This window comes from Pyxicephalus adspersus, chromosome 1, assembly GCF_032062135.1.
Source record: "Pyxicephalus adspersus chromosome 1, UCB_Pads_2.0, whole genome shotgun sequence".
NCBI classification, from domain to species: domain Eukaryota; kingdom Metazoa; phylum Chordata; class Amphibia; order Anura; family Pyxicephalidae; genus Pyxicephalus; species Pyxicephalus adspersus.
Genome location: NC_092858.1, coordinates 151,775,193 through 151,795,796, shown reverse-complemented (window position 1 = coordinate 151,795,796; position 20,604 = coordinate 151,775,193). Strand labels below are relative to the sequence as shown.

The window sequence follows — 20,604 nt, the reverse complement described above, 5'->3', positions numbered from 1 at the left end:
GCCATTTCCAGGTCTTTCTGAAGCTCTCTGTGAGTGATCCTTGGCTCTTGGACAACTCTTTTGACTCCTCTGTCAGAAATCTTGTAAGGAGCACTGGGTTGTGGCCGGTTTAGGGTGAAATGATAAGCCATCAATTTGGATGAAACCAGCTGATAATAATTTGCACTGATAGGGGCCGAATTGTTTTCCAAATACTGAGAGATTCAGCAGTTTCCTTGGGTTTCCATGCCATTTTGCACCTCCTATTCATGTGTTCAATACTGATTTTCCCTGTGCCATTCCATTTTATTACATATGACTTAATTTAAAGACATATTTGTTTTTATTTCTTTATGTGGATTGCTTGGGTTGTTACTGACATCTAGTGTAACTTTCATGTCACTAGCCCCATTAAAAGTATATTTACCTAAAAAAAATGTTGAGCCCCCCCCCGTTTATTCCTTTATCAGTCCTTAACTGCTAATATAATCTTGTGTTACGTTTGTGTTTAGACCAGCTTTCTATGCCGGAAGACAGGAAAACATCAGTCCTTCAGGATATTGAATCTGTTGTCACATTTTACTGTAAATCCCGAAATGTCAAATATCATGAAGATGTCAGCTGGATTCACCTCTTGAAACCACTGGTAGACCTCAATTTACCACGCAGCGACTTATATAATTGCTTCTATGCAATAATGAATAAGTTTATTCCCAGGTACTGAGTTTTTTTTTCTAACCTTAACTAACAATTCTCTCTGCTAATGTATATATTGTCATGTAATTAGATTTGTGCTTCATGTGCATACTATCATATCAAGCAGACCATTATGTAAAATGAAAATCTAAAAATTAAATATAATAATATTGTAATTGACCTTTTCTATAACTATGTATAAATCTCTATTTACATTTGTTTTCATTATACAGCAGTGTTCTTTTAACCCTTGAACTCCAGTCATGAGGTTTGCATATTCTTTAGCCAAGTTGCGGTCATCAACACTGTTTGATGTTCAGCATTTTAAAATGATCTGTCTGCCTTACTGCAAGGCATGTTAACATTCAAATTGCAACACATTTACACACCACAATTCAGTGGACAGGCCTGAAGCAGCCCCTTAGGAGCTTAGAACCAGCTGGGGGTAATACCTAATGTCAGCTTGGAGGAAGTTGAGGTTTTTTTTGCACATCTTGGACCTTAGGTAAAATCAGACAAACAAAAGGTGCAAGTTATGGATTGATAAGGATACGTGTCTGCATTTTAGGTTAAGTTCACTTTACCAGATATAGTGAAACCTGTTAAATCTAGACTTTTCCAATCTATACATGCAGTCTATAAAGAAATCAGTACTCTGATTCACCATCTTCATTATTAGCAGTTCTTTGTACAATCATATACAACATTTACCAAAAAAAGAAGTTTCCCTCCTCAAGGGAAATGTAGCTCATTAGCGTTCTAGCTAAACTAATACGGATGACCTATTTTTCTACAATGGAGATGTTGAAGCACAGTCCCAGTACAATTATAGGTATAGTAAATCTAACAAACTATCAGTAGAAAGTCTTGGTTTCCCTAGTTTAAAAGAAGTGAATAATAATAGCAGGAAGCTTGAGTTCTGTAAGTAAAGATCTCGATTAGCCATGGCTCATAAGAGAGAAAAAACTTGCCAGGCCTTATCTTTCGCTGCTGTATTTGAGCATCTGACATCTAAATCCTATTATGCATACACTTTTCCTCCCTGATTAAACTAATAAAACATTAACTTTTTCAATGTGGCTTTGGGTATTTCTTATCAAAATTACAAGGGAACATGTATAAAGACTTGTCCACAGGTTACAATATAGACAACATCACATAACCACAACAATTATCTATCTTTTTGTGGATTTTACTTGTGGTCCTGGTCCTTGATATGGTGACTTGATATGTCCTGCTTAATACCACAGAAAATGTTTTTTTTTTTGTTTTAATATTAAAGCCCATGTCTATGGAAGACAAAGGGACTTCGCTCAGTTCTACAGAGAAAATTATATTCTGTCTAGGCAATATTAAAGTTAAGTTGCGATAGACCATGAGGTTGTATTGTGGTTACCACATTGCAACTGCATACACAAGCCATTTGCAAATACTCAAACACCCAGCATATGCAACTGCTTACCAGTGGAAGCGAAAGTAGCTGTATTACTTTATTTTTATTTCTACCATTTACCAATTTATACAAAAATATTCCTAGCTCAATAATACAAACTTTTCATTTTTTTATAGTTAAACTAACCTTTCTCCCTATAACATTTCTATTGTGTTGCGCTTTCAGCAAGCCATAAACGCATAGTAGAAAGTATTCTCATCCTGAGTTGGCTTAAAATCTATTGTTTGGCTTTCATCACAGTCGCTGAACCTTGCTCTGACCGTTCAGTACATTGATGCAATGCTGCTCTTAGCACAGCTTTTCTTCAACCGGATCCATTTTAAGTAAAGTTCTGAGGCTGTCCAGGATTAGTGGCAAAGGACTTCTCAAGCTTTAAAGAACTGCATTAGACTTTATCTGTCTAATCTGCCCTGTCGTATTACGTCATTGGAATCTTAGAAAGACTTTCCCTGTGGGAACAAGGTTACATGGTGGTGTTTCCATGCCTCAGCCCTCTACATGTGAATGTAAAAGCTTAACTTCTGCACATAACCTTTTATTCTTAGTCTAAACAAAACAGTCCAACTTTGCCGTGTGTCTTTTCTTCTTCATAAAGCAAGAGATGTGTCTCCTGTTATGTTGTGTAAACCCTGTTATCACTGTACAGATGATAGGACAGGAATCATTAACAATCTTTCTTTTTTTGAACTCCTCCCCCCCATCCGATTAAAAGCACATTGGAGCAGAACTGTTTATTGTGCTTTTCTTAATAGCCCTCGATTGAGGATATTATCCTGCTTTTTATTTTTTTGGGGGGCTTTTCTTTAATTACTTGCGAGTAGTTAAATAATACCATTAGTTACATGGCTGATTTTGAGGTATAAATGTTATTAATTCCCTTTTTTATTCTGAGCTTTTGTTCCTATAAACAAAACTAAAGCCATGATTATCACCTTTTCCTAGCTGGTATTTAGGAACTGCAAATACATTCCCTCTATATAAAGGAGAGAATGGGGGCTTGCAGTCCAGATCAGGAGAACAACCCAGACTAACTCCTCTTGTCAATTAGATATAACACAGTGAGTGAGCATTGTCCTCTTAGAATAGGATGTGTTACTGAAGTTAAAAAAAAAAAAAAGGTAAAATGCCCCCAAAGAGTTCCAGTCCCGCCTAGTCATTTTAAGGACTATTGAGCAGCAAATTATTACATTTTTGTTTAGTTACCTTTTTAAAGAATACCCTTTGTGACAGGTGCATGTAGACTTCCATTCCTTACCTATTCTTCTTAAGCTAGTTTTACAGCTGTCTGGCTGATGCTTTGGTTTTATTGCCTTAAGTCACTTATCAGGGTTGACTTTTCCCTGATTACTAAAAGCTATAAAATTGTTCAGAAACTACAATGTATACCTGCTTTTAGTTAGGACATGTTAGAAAAAAATATTTGGCTCTAGCCAACCAAATTCCTTAAAGTAAATATCTTTTGTTATGCCATTCCATTGTTCCATAGTTTTTCTTTTTTCAAATGTTAGTATTTTATGAACTTTATGAATTTTATGATTTTGTGAACATTGCAGGATACATGTATGATATGTAACAAGTTATACTTCAATTAGGACATGCAATGCTGAATTAATATGTGATAACCTTTTAATTTTTGGCTTTAGGGATTGTTGCAAGAAAGGAAAACCATTTCACCTATTTCGACTGCTTCTTCAGTACCATGAGCCAGAGCTCTGTTCTTTCCTAGACACCAAGAAAATCACACCTGACCTTTACGCTCTTAACTGGGTAACTGCTTTTTTTTTTTTTTTCCCCCCTGCAAAGATAAATATATTGTATGTGTCCCCTAAATGCAGTTGGACTGATTTGCCAAGGTCTAAATAAGAGACATTTATTTTAAACCTTGCATGCGGTTTTTGACGAGCCCAGTCTATGCTGCATTTACTTTGGAACCAAAAAATGTAACCTATCAAATTACCTCCCCTGTGTACGGACAAACTTCTATGAACATAGAAGACTTTATATAACAAATTTTTTAGTCCATATAGCAAAGCTTAACAGTGGGTCCATCCAAGAATCATATTTTAGTCACACATCCTGGTGGGCTAAAATTTTCTGTATAATCCATCAGAAATATCTCCCAAGCATTAATCTTGATTCTGTCCAGCCTGGGAGTTTTGGGGGTTCTCGCCCACAGTTGGATGTTCCACTATCAGTTTTAGTGTTTATAATATGAAATCCCTCCCTTAACATTAAAATATAATTTTAAATGATCAGACAAACTAGAGTACTTTGTCTAGACCATGACCCAGAAACTAAATTTTCTGCAAACATGTATTTTATGTTTATGCTATCTTGGGGTAACAACTGTCTACCGAATGTGCGCATGTGTCACCCTGTCACATACTACCCTGATTAAGGGTACAACTACCTATGCTGGCACACATTGGATTGGCATAGTCCGTTTTTGTCACTGTCAGTAAACCTTTCCAGAGCAATGGTGTGTAGCCAACCCTATTTTTACCCTAAAGATAGGGGAAAACTTTTTTTTTTCTTTTAAATTGTAATTTTTTAGGATCCCCAGTGCTTCAAAAAGGTAAATGTCACCCAGTTAGGATTTACTTTAAAAATGGTTTCTAAATGTCACTGTGTAAAATACTGAAGGTACATTTTTCCAGATTGAAGATTTTACCCTCTCTCCGCTTTTTGTTTTTCAGATTGGAAGCCTGTTCGCATATCACTGCCCAGTGGAAGTCACTCAAGCAATTTGGGACAGTTATTTACAGCAGGCAGATCCATTCTTTATGTATTTCTTGATGCTGATAATGCTCGTCAATATAAAGTGAGTACACAGGCTGAGGATCTGATGTGTAGAAGATTTGAGTCTGTTTTTCACTAATGGGCTTTTATGTCTTTTCAGAGATACCGTTCTGGCAGAAGAAATGGAAAGTAAAGAAGAGCTTATAAGTAAGAACCTGACCACTAATGTATTTTTGAAACATAAATATTTCATGTTTCTATGACGATATGACAAAGCACTATTGATGTCTCGGCTGTATGTGATGCTTTACTAAAAAGTTGGGGGGAATGCTTACAGCACACACGGTGATCGAATAGTGAAAAGGGGATGGTAGTGTATCATTTTCAAGGGAGAAAAATGTGCTGATTACCTCTTTAAAAATGTTGGTCAGTCAGTCGGCCTTAAAATTTCCAAACCACAAATAAAAATTTAAAAAAATAATCTTAGGAATAACTTCTGAACTTGCTTTTGTTCTGTGACTAAAAAAGTAATAGCACCACTACATCAGTTTCTAAAAAGCTAGAATTTTCCAGAAGATTGGTTTGCAGTGCCAATTTCTCTATTTCTGTTGATGCGGGTTTCTGATTGAATAAAGAATTGCCCTGTTATACAGAGATCTGGAAGGTCTCTCTGTGCAGTACGTGTCTGTTGAAACACCTGCTTTTATTTATATGAGCTATTATCAGCCTAGTAATGGCCATGGGCATCTTTCTGGGGAAAAAGTTGAAGCATGTGTAAATCATAGAATAGGAAAAATGTGTCACTTTAAATTGTGTAGCCTTTTCCATTCAGTATGTCAAAACATCAGTGTACTCTATCCCACATCCAGCTGTCCTGTAACAATCCTATATGATCATGCAAGATTTAGTCTTTTAGAAAGTGAGGATTAAAGTGAATATGTAGTCATTGTAATTAGAGTAAAGCATCTATAGGAAAGTGTATCAGGCAACTATCACAACCTAATTTTTTTTGTTTTATTTTTTCTACGTTCCTACAGAATTTCTAGAAAGTCCTCCAACACATCTAGAGGTTGGTGACATTGAGGACCTGTTTAGTTTAGCCCACCATTACTACAATAAAACTCCTGTGTCTTTCCGAAAGGTGAGTAGTTGCTGCCCGTTTACTTTGCTTGCAAAGACAGTGTTTTTTCTCTAGGTCTTTTGGGAAGTTTACTTTCCTGCCATCGCTCCTGGTCCGGTTGACTTTGGTGCTGAATTGTTATTTCTCCAAATACCTGTGACCACTTTACCAATCAGGTCTTTCCTAACCATCCTTTGCCAGGTTCTTACCAGTGTAAAAAGCAAAAACTTGTTCTGTCTGTTGCACTAAGCTCTGCATATAAACTGTCTTTAAACTAAGGGCAGAGACGTACCCCTACACCAGAAAGGACAAAAAAGGATTCTCTTTTTGGTAGTAAGGCATCAAGCAGTTGCAAATCTTCAAGTGGCTGCCTTGAAAATATTTTTACTTTGAAAGTGTGCGAAGCTTAGAGAGAAGGTTATTGTTGACCTAAAACAAGTTGTTAGTAGTCTTTAGTTGACTAAAGGCCAACAGCCAGCACTCCTATGCAACATGTGTCAAACCCTTAGGAACATAACCGATGGGAGCTTTGTGAAAACTAATCAAAGCTTGTAAAATGTAAATATTTGCTGTACACCTTACTCTTCAGACCTAATTTGCAAACTGAAGTCTGTGTGAACTAGTAACACAACTAGGCCTTACTCTGTACATGCCTTTAAATGTTATAGTTCATGTTTTTTCTTGATAGGAAAACCAGAGCCTGTTTGGCAGCAGCTTAATTGCTCTGAAAGATGACACGGATCTTAGTCAGGCTCTTTGTTTGGCTGTTTCTGTATCAGAAATTCTTCAAGCAAATCAGCAAGAGGTTAGTATGTGCTATTTTTAAATGATGCCTATTACTGCTGCCCTTTCCCAGGTCATTGCAAGAACACTTATGCACCGTCAATACATTACATGTGTTTGCAAAAAAGTGTTTGTTTGTGTTTACTAAATATGAAAGTCTAAAAAACAATCTATTGACCAGTGACTGAGGTCTTCCTGACTCTAACTGAATAAAGGGCATACGATTAACAATACAATCATTACACACTCTAAAATATTCAGATTTGCAATGTACAGCCTGAATTGGTTGTGATGCGGGTTCATCTGTGCACATTACTACATAGCCTGGCAAACCGAGCATACAAGCCAAGCATAGGCCACAGTAGATGGAGGGAGGATACCTCAAGTGGGAGTTATTAGGGCACTGGACTGTGGAAGTGGATGAAAGCGGAAAGTCAGCAGGTAGCAGACAGACAGTGAGCAGAGTATACTGCTGTGACACAAGTTTGTAGTACACAGTGCATTAAATGAATGCTTTGTTGTGTTTTAAGAGTGGAAGCTAGATTAAATGTTGAGTTAATGTATTTGTTAGGTGTAAGTTGTGAACGGGTTGGAGAAAGTGTTTTTCCTGTTTTTTAATTATTTTATTTATTTATTTTTGGGAAGGTTAGTTAGGAGAAATTTTTCATTGTTGCTGGTCATCTTTACTATTTACACTGATTATCAATTCTAAAAACAAGTGTATCATTCTTTATCTATTACTTCCAGTCCGAGGATTGAGAAGAGTTCAGAATTGGGGTTTAGCAAGTTCCCAGAATTAGCATGACATCGCAGTTAAACTGGATTTTGCTACCATGTCCAATCTAGTTCTATTAGGTCTGATGAAAGCTTAAAATGTGGGACATTGGGAAATAGTATGGATTGGTATGTGTGGACCCCATAACATAGTAGCAGGTTTATTACTGAAGTCTTCGTATACTTAAGCTCATAAAGATGAAAATGATAATATAGTAAAGAAATTAAAAAGCTAGAAATTCCACACTGCATCAGATTTTAGAATGCTAAATAAATCTAAACATTCTTGGATTGAAGGTGTAACCTTTACTGTAGAAGAGGGCACTGTGACTGCATTTATTTAGAGTTGCGATTTTCCACCTGTTTTATATTTAAATTATTGGATAATCTTAGGATGGAGTACGGTTCTTTGTGGTTGATTGCCGACCCGCCGAACAGTACAACTCTGGTCATCTGTCTACAGCATTTCATTTGGACTCGGATCTGGTAAGTTATAACATTAGTTGTCAACATTTTATATTTTACGGTAACGGCTGTGACATTTGTTTTGTGATCATAAATTAATGGAATTTCCATTTTGTATAAATTTGCTTTAAAATAAAGTTTTCGAATATCTGTGTCTCTCTCTCTCTCTCTCCCCCCCCTCTCTCTCTCCTCTCTCTCTCCTCTCTCTTATATATATATATATATATATATATATATATATATATATATATATATATATATATATATATATATATATATATATATATATATATATATATATATATATATATAGTATTGGATTAGACAGTCATGAGTATAATGAAAAACTGGTGTGAAAAACCTTTAGGCTTTTAGGGCTTGCGTCAATTAACAAATAAAGCACACCTTAGGTGCGTTCATCTACCATTTAGGATGTGAGCTCCTTCACCTGCTTCAAACAGTATTTTTCATTTCCTTTGACTTGTATAGAAAGAAATGCAGTTTTGATGCAAACAAATGCATATGTACAAAATCCTTGAACAAAACCCAGCAGGGTACTTTCTTAGTGGTTGACAAGTAACTAGTTATCCTATGCAGGTCACTAATGGCTTGAGAGAGCTATTTAGTTGTTTTTTTCATCTAAAAAACAATGATGTAGATGTGTTAATGCAGTGTTGTTTATCTGATAGCTGTTGTGTTTTGCAGATGCTCCAAAACCCCGGAGAGTTTGCCTTGTCGGTAAAGTCTCTGCTGGAAGCCCAGAAGCAATCCATTGAGTCTGGCTCAGTAGCTGGAGGAGAACACCTGTGCTTTATGGGCAGTGGAAGAGAAGAGGAGGACATGTATATGAATATGGTGCTTGCTCACTTCTTACAGGTAGGTGTTATCTGGAGATGGTGTTTTGCATTTTGTGTCCGGATGCATATACAATAATGGTCACATATACAATTTACATTCTACCCAGAAACTACTATGAATTTGGACTCCCCTCCTATTTTGGGGAGCTGCTTTAGTATAATGTTACATTCGCTTTACTTTTTCTGCCCTCTTTTGTCCTAGTAGAGATATGGTTTGTTCTCATTCCTGTCTTGGTAAGGTTCTCCATTCATGTAAAACTGCCACTATATATAAACCCCATCCCCTTTATCACCTGGGAAAACTGTTAATCACTAAACCAATATCCTATGCAGATGATTGCTTTAGTATTCTGTATGGCCAGCACAGATTACTGGAGAACTTCCTGCATGGAGAGCACCCACCACATAAAGTAAACAGTCTGTTTTATTTCTAGTATTTGTCAAAAGGACAAGAATGAGAGAGTTTTTGTTTTAGAGTTGCGCTTCTACTTTATGGAATAAACTTGACAAGCGTAGAGGTTGGAAAACCCCATGCTATCAGTTTAAAGAATTAAAAATTGTCCTTTCTACTTTTCATTTATGTTATTGTTGTGATTTTTTTTTTTTTTTTTACAGAAAAACAAGGAATATATCAGTATAGCCAATGGAGGATTTATGGGTAAGTTTCCATTTTCTGCTTGTGCCATATACACCTACCTAAGGAAAAAATTACTTTACTGTGACTAAGGCAGTTGTCATCATTGGATGAGTCCTGATGGGTAATTAGTATGATCATTTCAGATGTTGGTTAGGCCAAGCGACCCATTGAACCCTCTAAACATATTGGCTTTTTATAATACAAAAGTTTAAATAAAATTAGGTGTTCTGGTTTTGGCCCTTTTTTCCATACATCCCCAGTCTAACCTTTGGCCACCACTCCAGAGTGATTGACCAAAGGATAATACATGCTGCTTAGACCTGACTGGGAACACCTACTGCTTTAAGAGATTCAGTTTTCCACATTTTTTTCTGGGTGGGAGGAAGCTGTAACCAGGTGTGTGTGTGTGTGTGTGTGTGTGTGTGTATATATAATTTTCTTTTTTCACTCTGTTTTAAAGTGCTGCAGCAACATTTGGCAGATATAAATGTAGAAGGACCGGATACTGGTTATGGACACTGGATTGTCAGCACTTCTGGCTCACGCACCACTATGGGTTCCTATGCAAATGTAAGTCATTTAGAAAAGGTGTTTTTTTTTTTATTATTATTATTTTTATAATTTTCATACATAACCTAGGTCCTCGCCTAACTGCCATATCCAACCAAGTGAAGCAGTGACCTGGGTATGCTCTCCCAAAGCTGAGCACTTGTATCAGTTCTTCAAATGTGTGGTGATAATCGTAGGAGGTCTCTTCTTACTAAAAAAAAAATGTCACTCCCAGTTTATTTCGATCCATTCATAGATTTCAGCAGTGTTCTGCTAGAGGAAATAGCTTTTAATCTGATATGTGGCATTTTCTTTCTTCAGAATTAATTAATTGTGGGCTGTTTTCTGACTTTGTCCTGTAGGAGGATTCTCCTAATGGTATAGCTGATGGGGGAGGTGTGAAATCTTTGGTTAGTAAAATGACTGTAGCATTAAAGACCAAATCAGTGAATGTGAAGGAAAAAGTCATCAGCTTCATTGAGAACTCATCCACTCCAGTAGAAAGGTGAGTTATTTCACTTTTTGTAAGTTGTAGTATTGTTTCATCTAAATCTTTTACATCATGGTACTATATTTGCTCATGTCTGGATCAATTTATAACCTACCTTGAATTCCACCTGACTAGTTTTGCAAGTTGTAGTTTTCTTTGGCCAGCTCACAATTTAAACCAGGGCTAAGACCGTTATCACCATTTGCTTTGGCTCTAGGAAACAAATAGCTTGCACTAATGTTTGTGAATTTACTGAAATCATGAATTTTAATATGGTGAAATACAAATAGCATTCAATCTTTTTTTTTGTTTTAAGTAAATTTAGTAGCTTCTGACCATAGAGGAATACCACTGTATTAAATTGTTGTTGTGTTTTTTTTGCATTTTGACAGTGTTCCTTTTTTATGGATCAAGGCTTCAGATCAGTTAATCAATCATAAGCAATGTATCATGGTGTTTTGTTTTTTATAAATTAAAGGATATCTCCTCTTTTGCATAGTCTTTTTAAAATGTTTTCCAGACCTAACAATGAACTTGTCAGGAACATTGTTACTTGTCTCACTGAAGCTAAATGGGGTTCGAGAGTTCTGAAAGCTGAGTTGTTCCAGGCAGACTTATCACTGCGTAGGCTCAGCTTAAATCCGGCATTCAGCAATGCTATTACCCAATGTTAGGGTGGGAGTTACTTCCTGGCAAAGTAAAACAAACCAATCTCTAATAAACGATCTTCACTATTCTGTTTGGTGTGTAATCATATTTAAATGTCCCTTTACTCTCAGTGATGTAATTTTTTTTGGTTTATATCCTGTGCCTCAATGTTGCTCTAGAATCACTTTCAATCTTCCCTGGCCAGAGAGGGCAAGTTTGGAGCGGTAAGCTGTAGTGAGCTGTGATTCCACCACCTTCTCTGTTCCTGCGCACAACATCTTGCTGTGTATAGACATCAGTCACGCTGACTCTTGCCAGAAGACACTTACTGTCATGTTATCACATTGTGTTCTGCCTGTTTCCAATTCTTTCGGTGAAGATAATCACATCCCCACCTTCTACAATTGCTTAATTTCAATTTTTTAAATGTAAAGAGAATTTCATAAATTTTTGGTTTACCTTAGTATGTCTTTAGATTTTTGTGTCTTCCTTGGCCCGTCAGTATCACTGATGTTTCATTTCTTCATACTGAAAACTGTAGGAATACACTCACCACTTTTGTCCTAACACTGAAACTAATGTTATATTTCATCTAGAATAAATCCACTTCTTGTCCATAACATTTTTCATTTCCTAGTAGTAATTTATATAAATGTTCATTTGAAGCACACCTAAAAACTTTGATGTAAAGCTTCCATCTCTCAGCAAGTTCGCCAGATAGATTATTTTTATATGCTTGATTCAGTGACCTTAGGTGACCAGTTTACCAGTACATTGAAATTATTTATTCTGGGTTCCTATGGAAATGTTGAAATAAGCTCTATTACAGTACAGGAGGGTTTTATAGCTCTAGGTTCAGATAATCCAATATCAGATGTATGCAGACTTTACCCAATCAAATAAATGATCAACTAGTGCTTGATGAAAAAATAAAAAGTTTATGGATTGTTTAGTTTCTCTCCTTTATGACATGTATTTGGTAAATCTAAAGGAGATCTTAGAAATATTGTATATTTAGATTGTCATCAGATAGCTTTGCCTAGTAATCGTTCCATAGTATCATGGAGTAAGCCATGATAGACCTCTTATGGGATCTCTACAGGTTTACATTCTCTCTTTTTAAAACTCAATTTAGGACAACTTTTCTGCTTTGGATAGATTGGAAAAGTAAAAATAAATCTAATAATTTCTGCAGGTTTTTTTTAGGAGTTATGTCGTTGCATTAGTTTTGAGACAATTTTGAATTTATCAATATTTCATTGAAAGCTGCAGTTGCTGCCCTAAACAAATGTTGCATTCAAGTAGATTGTATAGATTATAAACCTAAATCTAAAGAAAACTAAAGTGTAAATGTTCATGTTTCTAATGGGGAGACTTCACCTCATTCCTGATGGGGGGAGAAAGTGATAGGAAAGCACTGACTCCAAGAAAACATTTTTTTATTTGGTAAGACGAGGAGGGGTTTGATCCTGTTTTAGGTTAATATTGTATGTGTTTTCCTGTCCCACTGACAACCACCTGGCTGGCTAAATCATACCAGTGGGGTACAGTTAGTATTTACTTTTCCCAAGTCCATTTAGAAGAAAACAAAGAAGTCACACAAGTTATTTTGCAGTTGTTACAGTATTTGTCTTCATAGAATAGGTGTCACATTGTGGACATTTTACTTGTTCTTCTGTTTTCTCATCAATGGAACATGTGCAGTGTTTTAATGGCATGCTTTTAAGATCCTGATACATTTTTCACAAAGTGTGTTGGAAATAATGATGTTTTACCCACTGGACAACTTATATCATGTGTGCGAGCATGGTGTTCTCTAGCAATCTTATGGCTTTTAATGCTTACTGGCTATCTAACCTCTGAGTAACAAAAACCTGGCACTTTCCACATGTATCCGTCGCCTAAATTTTCTGTATTAATATTATTAATAAGCCCTTTCCAATACCTTTATTGATTTCATAGGCACATCAGTAGCAGTGATAGGGTAGGAAAACCGTATCGGGGAGTAAAGCCTGTATTCAGCATCGGAGATGAGGAAGAGTATGACACAGGTATGAAAACCATGGGATCTGATTCAGAAATGTTTGTTGAGGTCTGTATAATTAATTTGAAGTTCTTGTGAAACAGTAAATATTACACAAAATATGTAATTGAAACAAATGAAGGATAAAGGTATGAAGGAATATTTTTTATGTAGTTTGATTGGAAAAGCACTCAAAAATATTAAAATGTGTAATGAGTCAATTAAATGTGAATAATTTTGGTTGCTGTTTTATATTTATATATATATATATATATATATACATACACACACAATACTTGAGGACCTATATGGAGTTAGGGTTGAGGATTGTGTACAGTATTGGAATAATATTTTTATGATTTTTTTTTTTCTGGCCACGGCATATTCTAATACCTCCTGTCTCCATCATGTTTCAGTATGGCACCGATATAATTCAGATTGGTATGACACTAATCTGATTTGCCACTTCTTCAACTTTTTGTTTTCCCTGCAAGGCTTGTTGTGTCAGCTGCCTGTGTCATGCACTATTGCCCAATTGCTGAATGTGCTGAATAACAGACCCTTGAACTATGATTCATTATTGGACAGGTATACATGCGTAGGAGCATGTAGACGGTGTGTGATATCCTGCAGTTGACAACTATTAGAATTCAAATGACCAATAACCCCCACAAACCAAAAACATTCCAGTCGTGCAATAAGCAACGTAAATGATGCAGTCAAAGCATGACAAAATAATCACGATGGTTTGAGTATTTTAAAACTGAATATGCAGTTTGTTGCATAAACTGAGCTCAGTATTGACTGGTTCTCTTAAGGGTTTCTTAATATTGCCTCTGTAAGAACACACTATTGTGGAAAAGTTTATAGACTTATTGGTCACTAAAAGCTGACCACACACACATTTGTTGACAAATCTAGAGATTTTAGAAATCACACTGTAATATGTGTGTGCAGTTTACTTCTTTGGCAGCAGAATAAACACAGGAAAAGTATTTTACTTAAAATGTATCCAAACACAAGAACATAAAGTTAATGGATAAAAGCTCCCCAGACCTTGGAATTTGGTAATTACATTTGATTTTTTTTAAGGATTTTGTTTCCCTATTTTCCACCTGGTAATCTTGCTAGTATCACACTTTTCTACTGAAAGTTTTACTGCTGAAACCTCAGACTGGATGTTGCGGACCAAAAAAAAAAAAAAAAAAAGAGTTGGGCAAAATAAAAATAAATAAATAAACATTTTGGTTTGCCTACACTTTAATTATGACATTCATTATAATATGGATACCTTCAATACTTAAAGCACCAAATACATAATCATCCTCAACATTTCTTCAATATTGTTTGCTTCTTTCTTACAAGCGTACATTTGCAATAACAGCAACTCATTTAGGACCTCTCTGTTGTAACTCCCTACAAAAAATGGCATGCATATTTCTGTTTACCAGCATGAATAATCTAGATTTGTGGACATGCTGGTCTTTTTTTTTTGATTTGCTGGTATTAAATAATATATGTTTTTATTGTTACCACACTCATGTGTTTTTCTAGATGAGATTGATAGCTCATCTATGTCTGATGATGATCGCAAAGAGGTTGTCAATATTCAAACGTGGATAAACAAACCTGACATCAAACACCACTTCCCATGTCATGAAGTTAAAGAAAACGGTCATATGTTACCAAGGTATGTAACAGTAGAGCTGGATTGGTATTAAAGCTGAATGCTAAACTTGTAAATACATAAATGGCATCTGTTCTACCTACCCAAAGGGTTTTCATTTCTGTCCATCCCAGAGCATCACAACCAGTCTGGAGGACTGACTTTTCTCTACTATTAGATAAGTTATACAGGGAAATCATGTCCCGGCTTTGATCCGCTTACAGACAGTGATAGAAAAGCAACAGATTTATGAGCTCACCTTTCTATTAATCAGCTGCCTCTTCTCTGCCTTTTCCTGTTTAGGACATTGTGCTGCTTTTCCCTTTTCCTAGTGGGAGTTCTGCCGTACAGACAATTACAAGATGATGTGATACAAATTAAAATCAAGTAATAAATTGTTAAAATTTGTTTAAAATGCACAAGATTGCTTTAAGACAGCTCCCCTTAGAGTTTTCTGCTCCTTGGAGCAAAGCGAGTTCAGCGATTGATGTAGAGATTAGTCATGTGACCCGTCAAAGTCATAACCTACTCTTACATATAGGTTATCTTTTTGTCCTTTTGTAGATATACAAATACAAGTATATGGTGTAGGGAGGTTAGGCAGCTTTAAAAAGTTTAATCGTATAGTATATTACCAACCTTTTTTACACTACACATGAAAATCCTAATTCTGCTTGGAGTATCCAAAGCTAAAACCATACACTGAACGTGACTTAAGCTGGAATCTTGACTCAGGTTGTTTTATTGCATCTTGTAGGCATGTTCAGACTGAATGTTTTACAACAATGTAACCCATATTTACAATGTAACCCATTTCAGATTAACAGTTCTTAGATATGGTGGCTGCATTCATTTTATTTTTCAGAACATTTGCAGCAAATATCAGTTGATCTAGACACACATATAGTGTCCTTATCAGTCCATGTACGCTGAAAATAAAGCACAAAAATTGGTAATTTATTGGTGTAAATTACTGATCCAATCACTTCTCATGTAATGATCAAAGGCAGACATGTTTAAAATCCAACAGTGTGACAACCATGAATTCCTTCATAGATAAAATAAAAGAGTAATGGAATTCCTGTCCTGTCCAGAGGAATAAAGAACTCCGCTATTACTGCTGCAGCAACTTGATGGTAATTAGGTAAAGCTGTGGACTTTGCTAAAAGCGCAGCCTGGGGATAGGCAGTGGGCAGGGCAGAGTTTATTAAAGCAGAGCGGGTGCTTATGGTAAAGATTTTAAATGGTAACAGGCATTTGGCAGGGGCTGAAATTTTAAAGCCAGGGTGGTGCTGGATATGGAGGTACCATGTTGACCCATCCACATGCTCTGGACCTCTGCAGCTGTGATAATTTCACTTGACTTGACTTACCCTACTCTAATGAACTTCATAGGGCACTATGTGAAATGGTCCCTGTTCTCTTAACAATCACTGTCAATTGACAATCGCTTTGAAAGGAGATACATTTTCATAACAGAGACTTTTTATGAACCCCTGGAAAACTGGAGCTTACTACAGTTTGAGAAGACAAGTGATAATTTCTATGTTTAACCCATTGTATTTTGTGCTCCCCATTGTATTTTTGTTCAATTTCTTCTTTTCTCTCTCTTTTTTTTTTTTTTTTTTTTTTTTAAGTCACCTTTTGGTAACAGCAACGCACATGTATTGTTTGCGGGAAATCCAGTCTAGGAAGGGACTTGCATATATACAGTCTCGACAAGCACTGAGTTCAGTTGTGAAGATCACATCCAAGAAGAAACATCCGGAGCTAATTACATTTAAATATGGAAACAGCAGTACATCAGGAGTAGAAATACTAGCAGTGGAAAGGTGAGAATTTTCTATATAGATATATATTGTAATAACAATTGCATAAAAAATTGACATGTTTATAGGCTTTGCCTGTGTGTGCGTGCAGTTGTCTTGTGTGTTAGACTCATAACTTTTAGACTTAAAGCTATTTAAGATTTTGCTAATTGACAATTGTCCTCCTGTCATTTCTTATATGATGTGTGTCTGCTTTTTAGAATCCCTCATAATGACATAGTGCATTGCCTAGGTTTAGTATGCTGCACGTTGTGCAGAAAAGATGAGGCAGAAGAGAGCGAGTGTGGTCACATAATTTACAGGAAAAGGTAAATGTGTGTTTGCAGGTATAGAAGTCCTAAAATGAGGATGGTTCCAGGTATTCAGTATAGTTTTTTTCTTTGTATTATTAGTTTGTATTTCCGGCGGTTTTTTGATCTCAGAAATATTTTTTTCTCTAGATATTTAATACCAAACGCTGGAGACGCTACCAAAGCCATCAAACAACAGATCATCAAAGTCCTGGATGCCTTGGAAAGCTAACAGCACCTACACCACTCTTTTCTATTTGTTGACAGGAGAATAAAAATAGTCTATTTAATTTTCTTGGGGTTCAATTTCATAACACTCCTTTTGCATAAGTTTTTTTTTTTTTTTTTTTTTTTTTTTTTTTTTACAATATCCACTTAGACAAATTGTACTGAAAACAGCTTCTCAGTGAAGAAGGATGAGATTTGACATGATCATCCCTAGCTTTGGAAATGGAGAAATGTTGTGGACTCATTGGATTTTTTTTTTTTTTTCCTACAATTGATTTTGTGTTAATAAAGGGGAAACACTCAGGTTAGCGTACCGGTGATGGCAAGCACAGAGCCCTGACTGGATCAGTATTGAGAGTGGACGGTGCACAGGGAGGACTGTACTACGCACCAGAAGCATTCCTTATCATAACCAAATCACATTTAATCACAATGCTCTAACAGTAGACATTCGCTTTTTTTTTGTGTACATTCCATGTATATTTCACACAGGGCTAAAACCATACCTCCCAGCTTTCCCAATTATCTTTATAAATGCTGATTGAAACAATTAAAAACTGGCCTTTCATATGAATTTGTTTGGATTAAGGTAAGTGAGTTATGACAGGTTATCAGTTTTAAAGCAGAGCTCCAGGCAAAGGCACAATTAGTGAATAATTAGATTTGGTTTTTGCAACTAGTATTCCTTTTCAAAATACTGTTTGTCAGAAAAGTCCTGAATGGATGACAATAGTTATCGCAGACTACCCAGTCTAATGGAACACAGAAAGCACTCACGTAGTAATTTCTATAGCATACATTCTGGTATAAATGCCAAAGGAAAATGTCAGAAAGTCTAACATTAGGTATGTTTATCTGTAGTTTTTGACGTTACTGGAGCTCTTGTTTAAATATTCCTGCCTTAGAGTTTTGGAATGCTGGAAGGTATGGTAAATCCATGTATCAACGGTAATGTGTCTGATTTCCTTTAATGTTATTTTATTTGCAATTATATGGGGAAAAATGTGCAATCTGTGTAGGGGTGAATTTCAGGGTTTAAGACCCCTTAAACTGCCAGGAGTACTGCATCTAGTCAGGTCAAGACAAAACCATAACTAGGATTAACTTCATAAAGCACACACTGGTGATATTCAGCTTCTCCCATACAAATGTCTGTAAAGGAATTGTCTTTTGTTTTTTCTTTTTTTAAAAAAAACACAATCCCAACAATATTCCTGAGATAACAGGACAAGAACCAGTATTATTACCACCGTGCAGTACTGATGTGGCCTGACAGTTCTTCTGTACAGACAGTCGTCTGTACATCTGCTTTTAACAAAATAACTGCAAATCAAAAATAAAAATTTTATGTAAGAGCATCTGAAATATTTCAGTTCCAAATGATTGTGTCTGTTATTAAACCTTCATTTTCCTATATCTGCATGTCTTTCATACAATATTCCAAGGCTTATGTACACTCAAAAGTAACCCTTGGTACATTTGTGCTAATACCTAATTCCACTTGGTAAATATTTATCTATCCACAAGAGTATGGCAATATAATGGGGAGTATGTTAAGTATTTATCTGGTGTGCTGTTATTGGGCATCAGTTCTCTTTATACTTTCAGTCCTGAGTTTTACACAGCTCTGTCACACAACACAGCCCTATCTGACAGGGTGCTGCAAAATGGAAACTACCGTCTGCCATAAAAACAAGTCAGTTTAACTATTTAAGATATTCATTTGTAGAAAGGATCCTGTTCCTAGAAGTAACATAACTGTGACAAATGAATTGGTTTACCGCTGCCAGCACTTCTGCCTCCTGTCATTTGCAGCCCCCAACTTGTCAGCCACGGACTGGCACCAGCCTGTGGGTTGGGGACCACTGCCCTAGACAGTACACATCTGTAGCAGAACCAAAACATCAAGGGCTTCAGGGTTATTGCAATACTGAGAAATATCAAGGGATAATTAAAGTGAAATGTTTATTTATTCATAGCCATGCAGGGCACTTTATTGAAGAAATATATATGTTGCATCCCATTGTGGCCACCTTCTAAAATGCAATAACCTGCATGCCCAGCTTCAGCACTTTCCAGTCATTGTCCTGGAGCACCTGTTCTGCAAACTTGACCAGTATTTATTTTACATAAGCATTCATTGCTGAGAAAAACTTCTGTCTGGATTCTTTTGCAGTCTGAGTCTTTTTTGCAACAAATAAACAGGCGTTGCAGTTTTTAAGCATTCCTGTGATTCTACCTGCAGTCTCATGGGTGTTAGACTACCCCCAAAGCTTCAATGGACATGAATAGAAACACTTTCCAACAGTTTTTTAGCATTTGTAAGAAGAAAAGGGTACAAATGATGTGTTTCCTCTTTCTACACTATTCCAATGGAAATTACGCACAGCAATTAAAAACTACTCTGTTTTTTAAAGTTCAGAATCTGAGATGCCTGTAAGTTTCCTGAGTGCTTTACAATTGAATTAAAAATGATAACCAAAATTCAACAACTCATGTGAACAAGCCCTTACTGCGTGACAGTGTTACCAGGAGAAAAAGAAATCTTTGCTTTTGTACATTTCATTCTCTTAATAAAATTTATGAAACGGAAAAAAAAGGAAATTAAATAAAGGTCATAATAAATGGCAATACAACTGATAACATATACGGTATTAAATTTAGCACATAGCATGCCTGAAAAAATGTAAATTGGTCCCAAAAGAATGCTTTACTAAGAGCTATAATAAAGCTGCTTTGCAGCTACAGTTCCAAGAAATTAATGAGTTTTGCAACAGGCAAAAGTCACAGTCAAAACTCTTAGGCAACATTCTTTCTGCAGGTCAAGGATAAAAAAAAAAAACTATTACAGTTTGTGGATCAGCATAAATGCCTGGCAGCCTGGTCAGAAATGGCAGCCACAGGTTTGCTTTGGAGCAAAACACATTAATGCAGCATATGTTAACCCATTCATCTCTGATGTGAGCCCAGCTGGTGTGTTAATTCCAGTCATTCCTCTGTATCCTTCCATTACATGCAATGCAGCAATCATAATGCATGGAAGCGCAGCCATGGATATGAATCCTCAGTGAGGGAGATGAATGGAGGATCTAATGGATGCTGACATGAATGCAATAAACAATAAACTGCTTACATCCCAAAAAAAAACCCTTATACTGCCAAGGTTATGAGTAATGCGAACAACAACAACTCATACACTATTACATACACTGTTACACTTTAGATAGCCATGTCATAAATGTATTACCTTACAAGTATGCTAAATAGTAACAAGAAAATGGTAATCAGTAGACAGCGAGGTATATAAAACATAGATGTGAGAACATTGTAATGCACATGAGTGCCAGATGACTATAATAGTGCGGCATGACTATAACT

General features: G+C 36.1%; 1 protein-coding gene across 2 annotated transcripts in view; it reads left to right on the top strand.

The window, feature by feature from the left end:
* TBC1D23 (TBC1 domain family member 23) overlaps positions 1–18,584 on the top strand; it is a 31,851-nt gene extending 13,267 nt beyond the window's left edge. The window contains exons 4-19 of one of the 2 annotated variants that reach the window (XM_072431551.1): positions 492–696; positions 3,772–3,895; positions 4,825–4,949; positions 5,028–5,074; positions 5,905–6,008; positions 6,676–6,792; positions 7,938–8,030; positions 8,715–8,885; positions 9,482–9,524; positions 9,964–10,073; positions 10,415–10,557; positions 11,370–11,414; positions 13,153–13,241; positions 14,768–14,903; positions 16,517–16,711; positions 17,149–18,584. In XM_072431551.1, coding sequence (XP_072287652.1) covers positions 492–696; positions 3,772–3,895; positions 4,825–4,949; positions 5,028–5,074; positions 5,905–6,008; positions 6,676–6,792; positions 7,938–8,030; positions 8,715–8,885; positions 9,482–9,524; positions 9,964–10,073; positions 10,415–10,557; positions 11,370–11,414; positions 13,153–13,241; positions 14,768–14,903; positions 16,517–16,711; positions 17,149–17,230 — 1,829 coding nt within the window. In that variant the 3' untranslated portion in view covers positions 17,231–18,584. The remainder of the gene's footprint in view (positions 1–491; positions 697–3,771; positions 3,896–4,824; positions 4,950–5,027; positions 5,075–5,904; positions 6,009–6,675; positions 6,793–7,937; positions 8,031–8,714; positions 8,886–9,481; positions 9,525–9,963; positions 10,074–10,414; positions 10,558–11,369; positions 11,415–13,152; positions 13,242–14,767; positions 14,904–16,516; positions 16,712–17,148) is intronic. The other variant, XM_072431558.1, reaches the window with a different exon arrangement.
* The last annotated feature ends 2,020 nt before the right edge of the window (positions 18,585–20,604 follow it).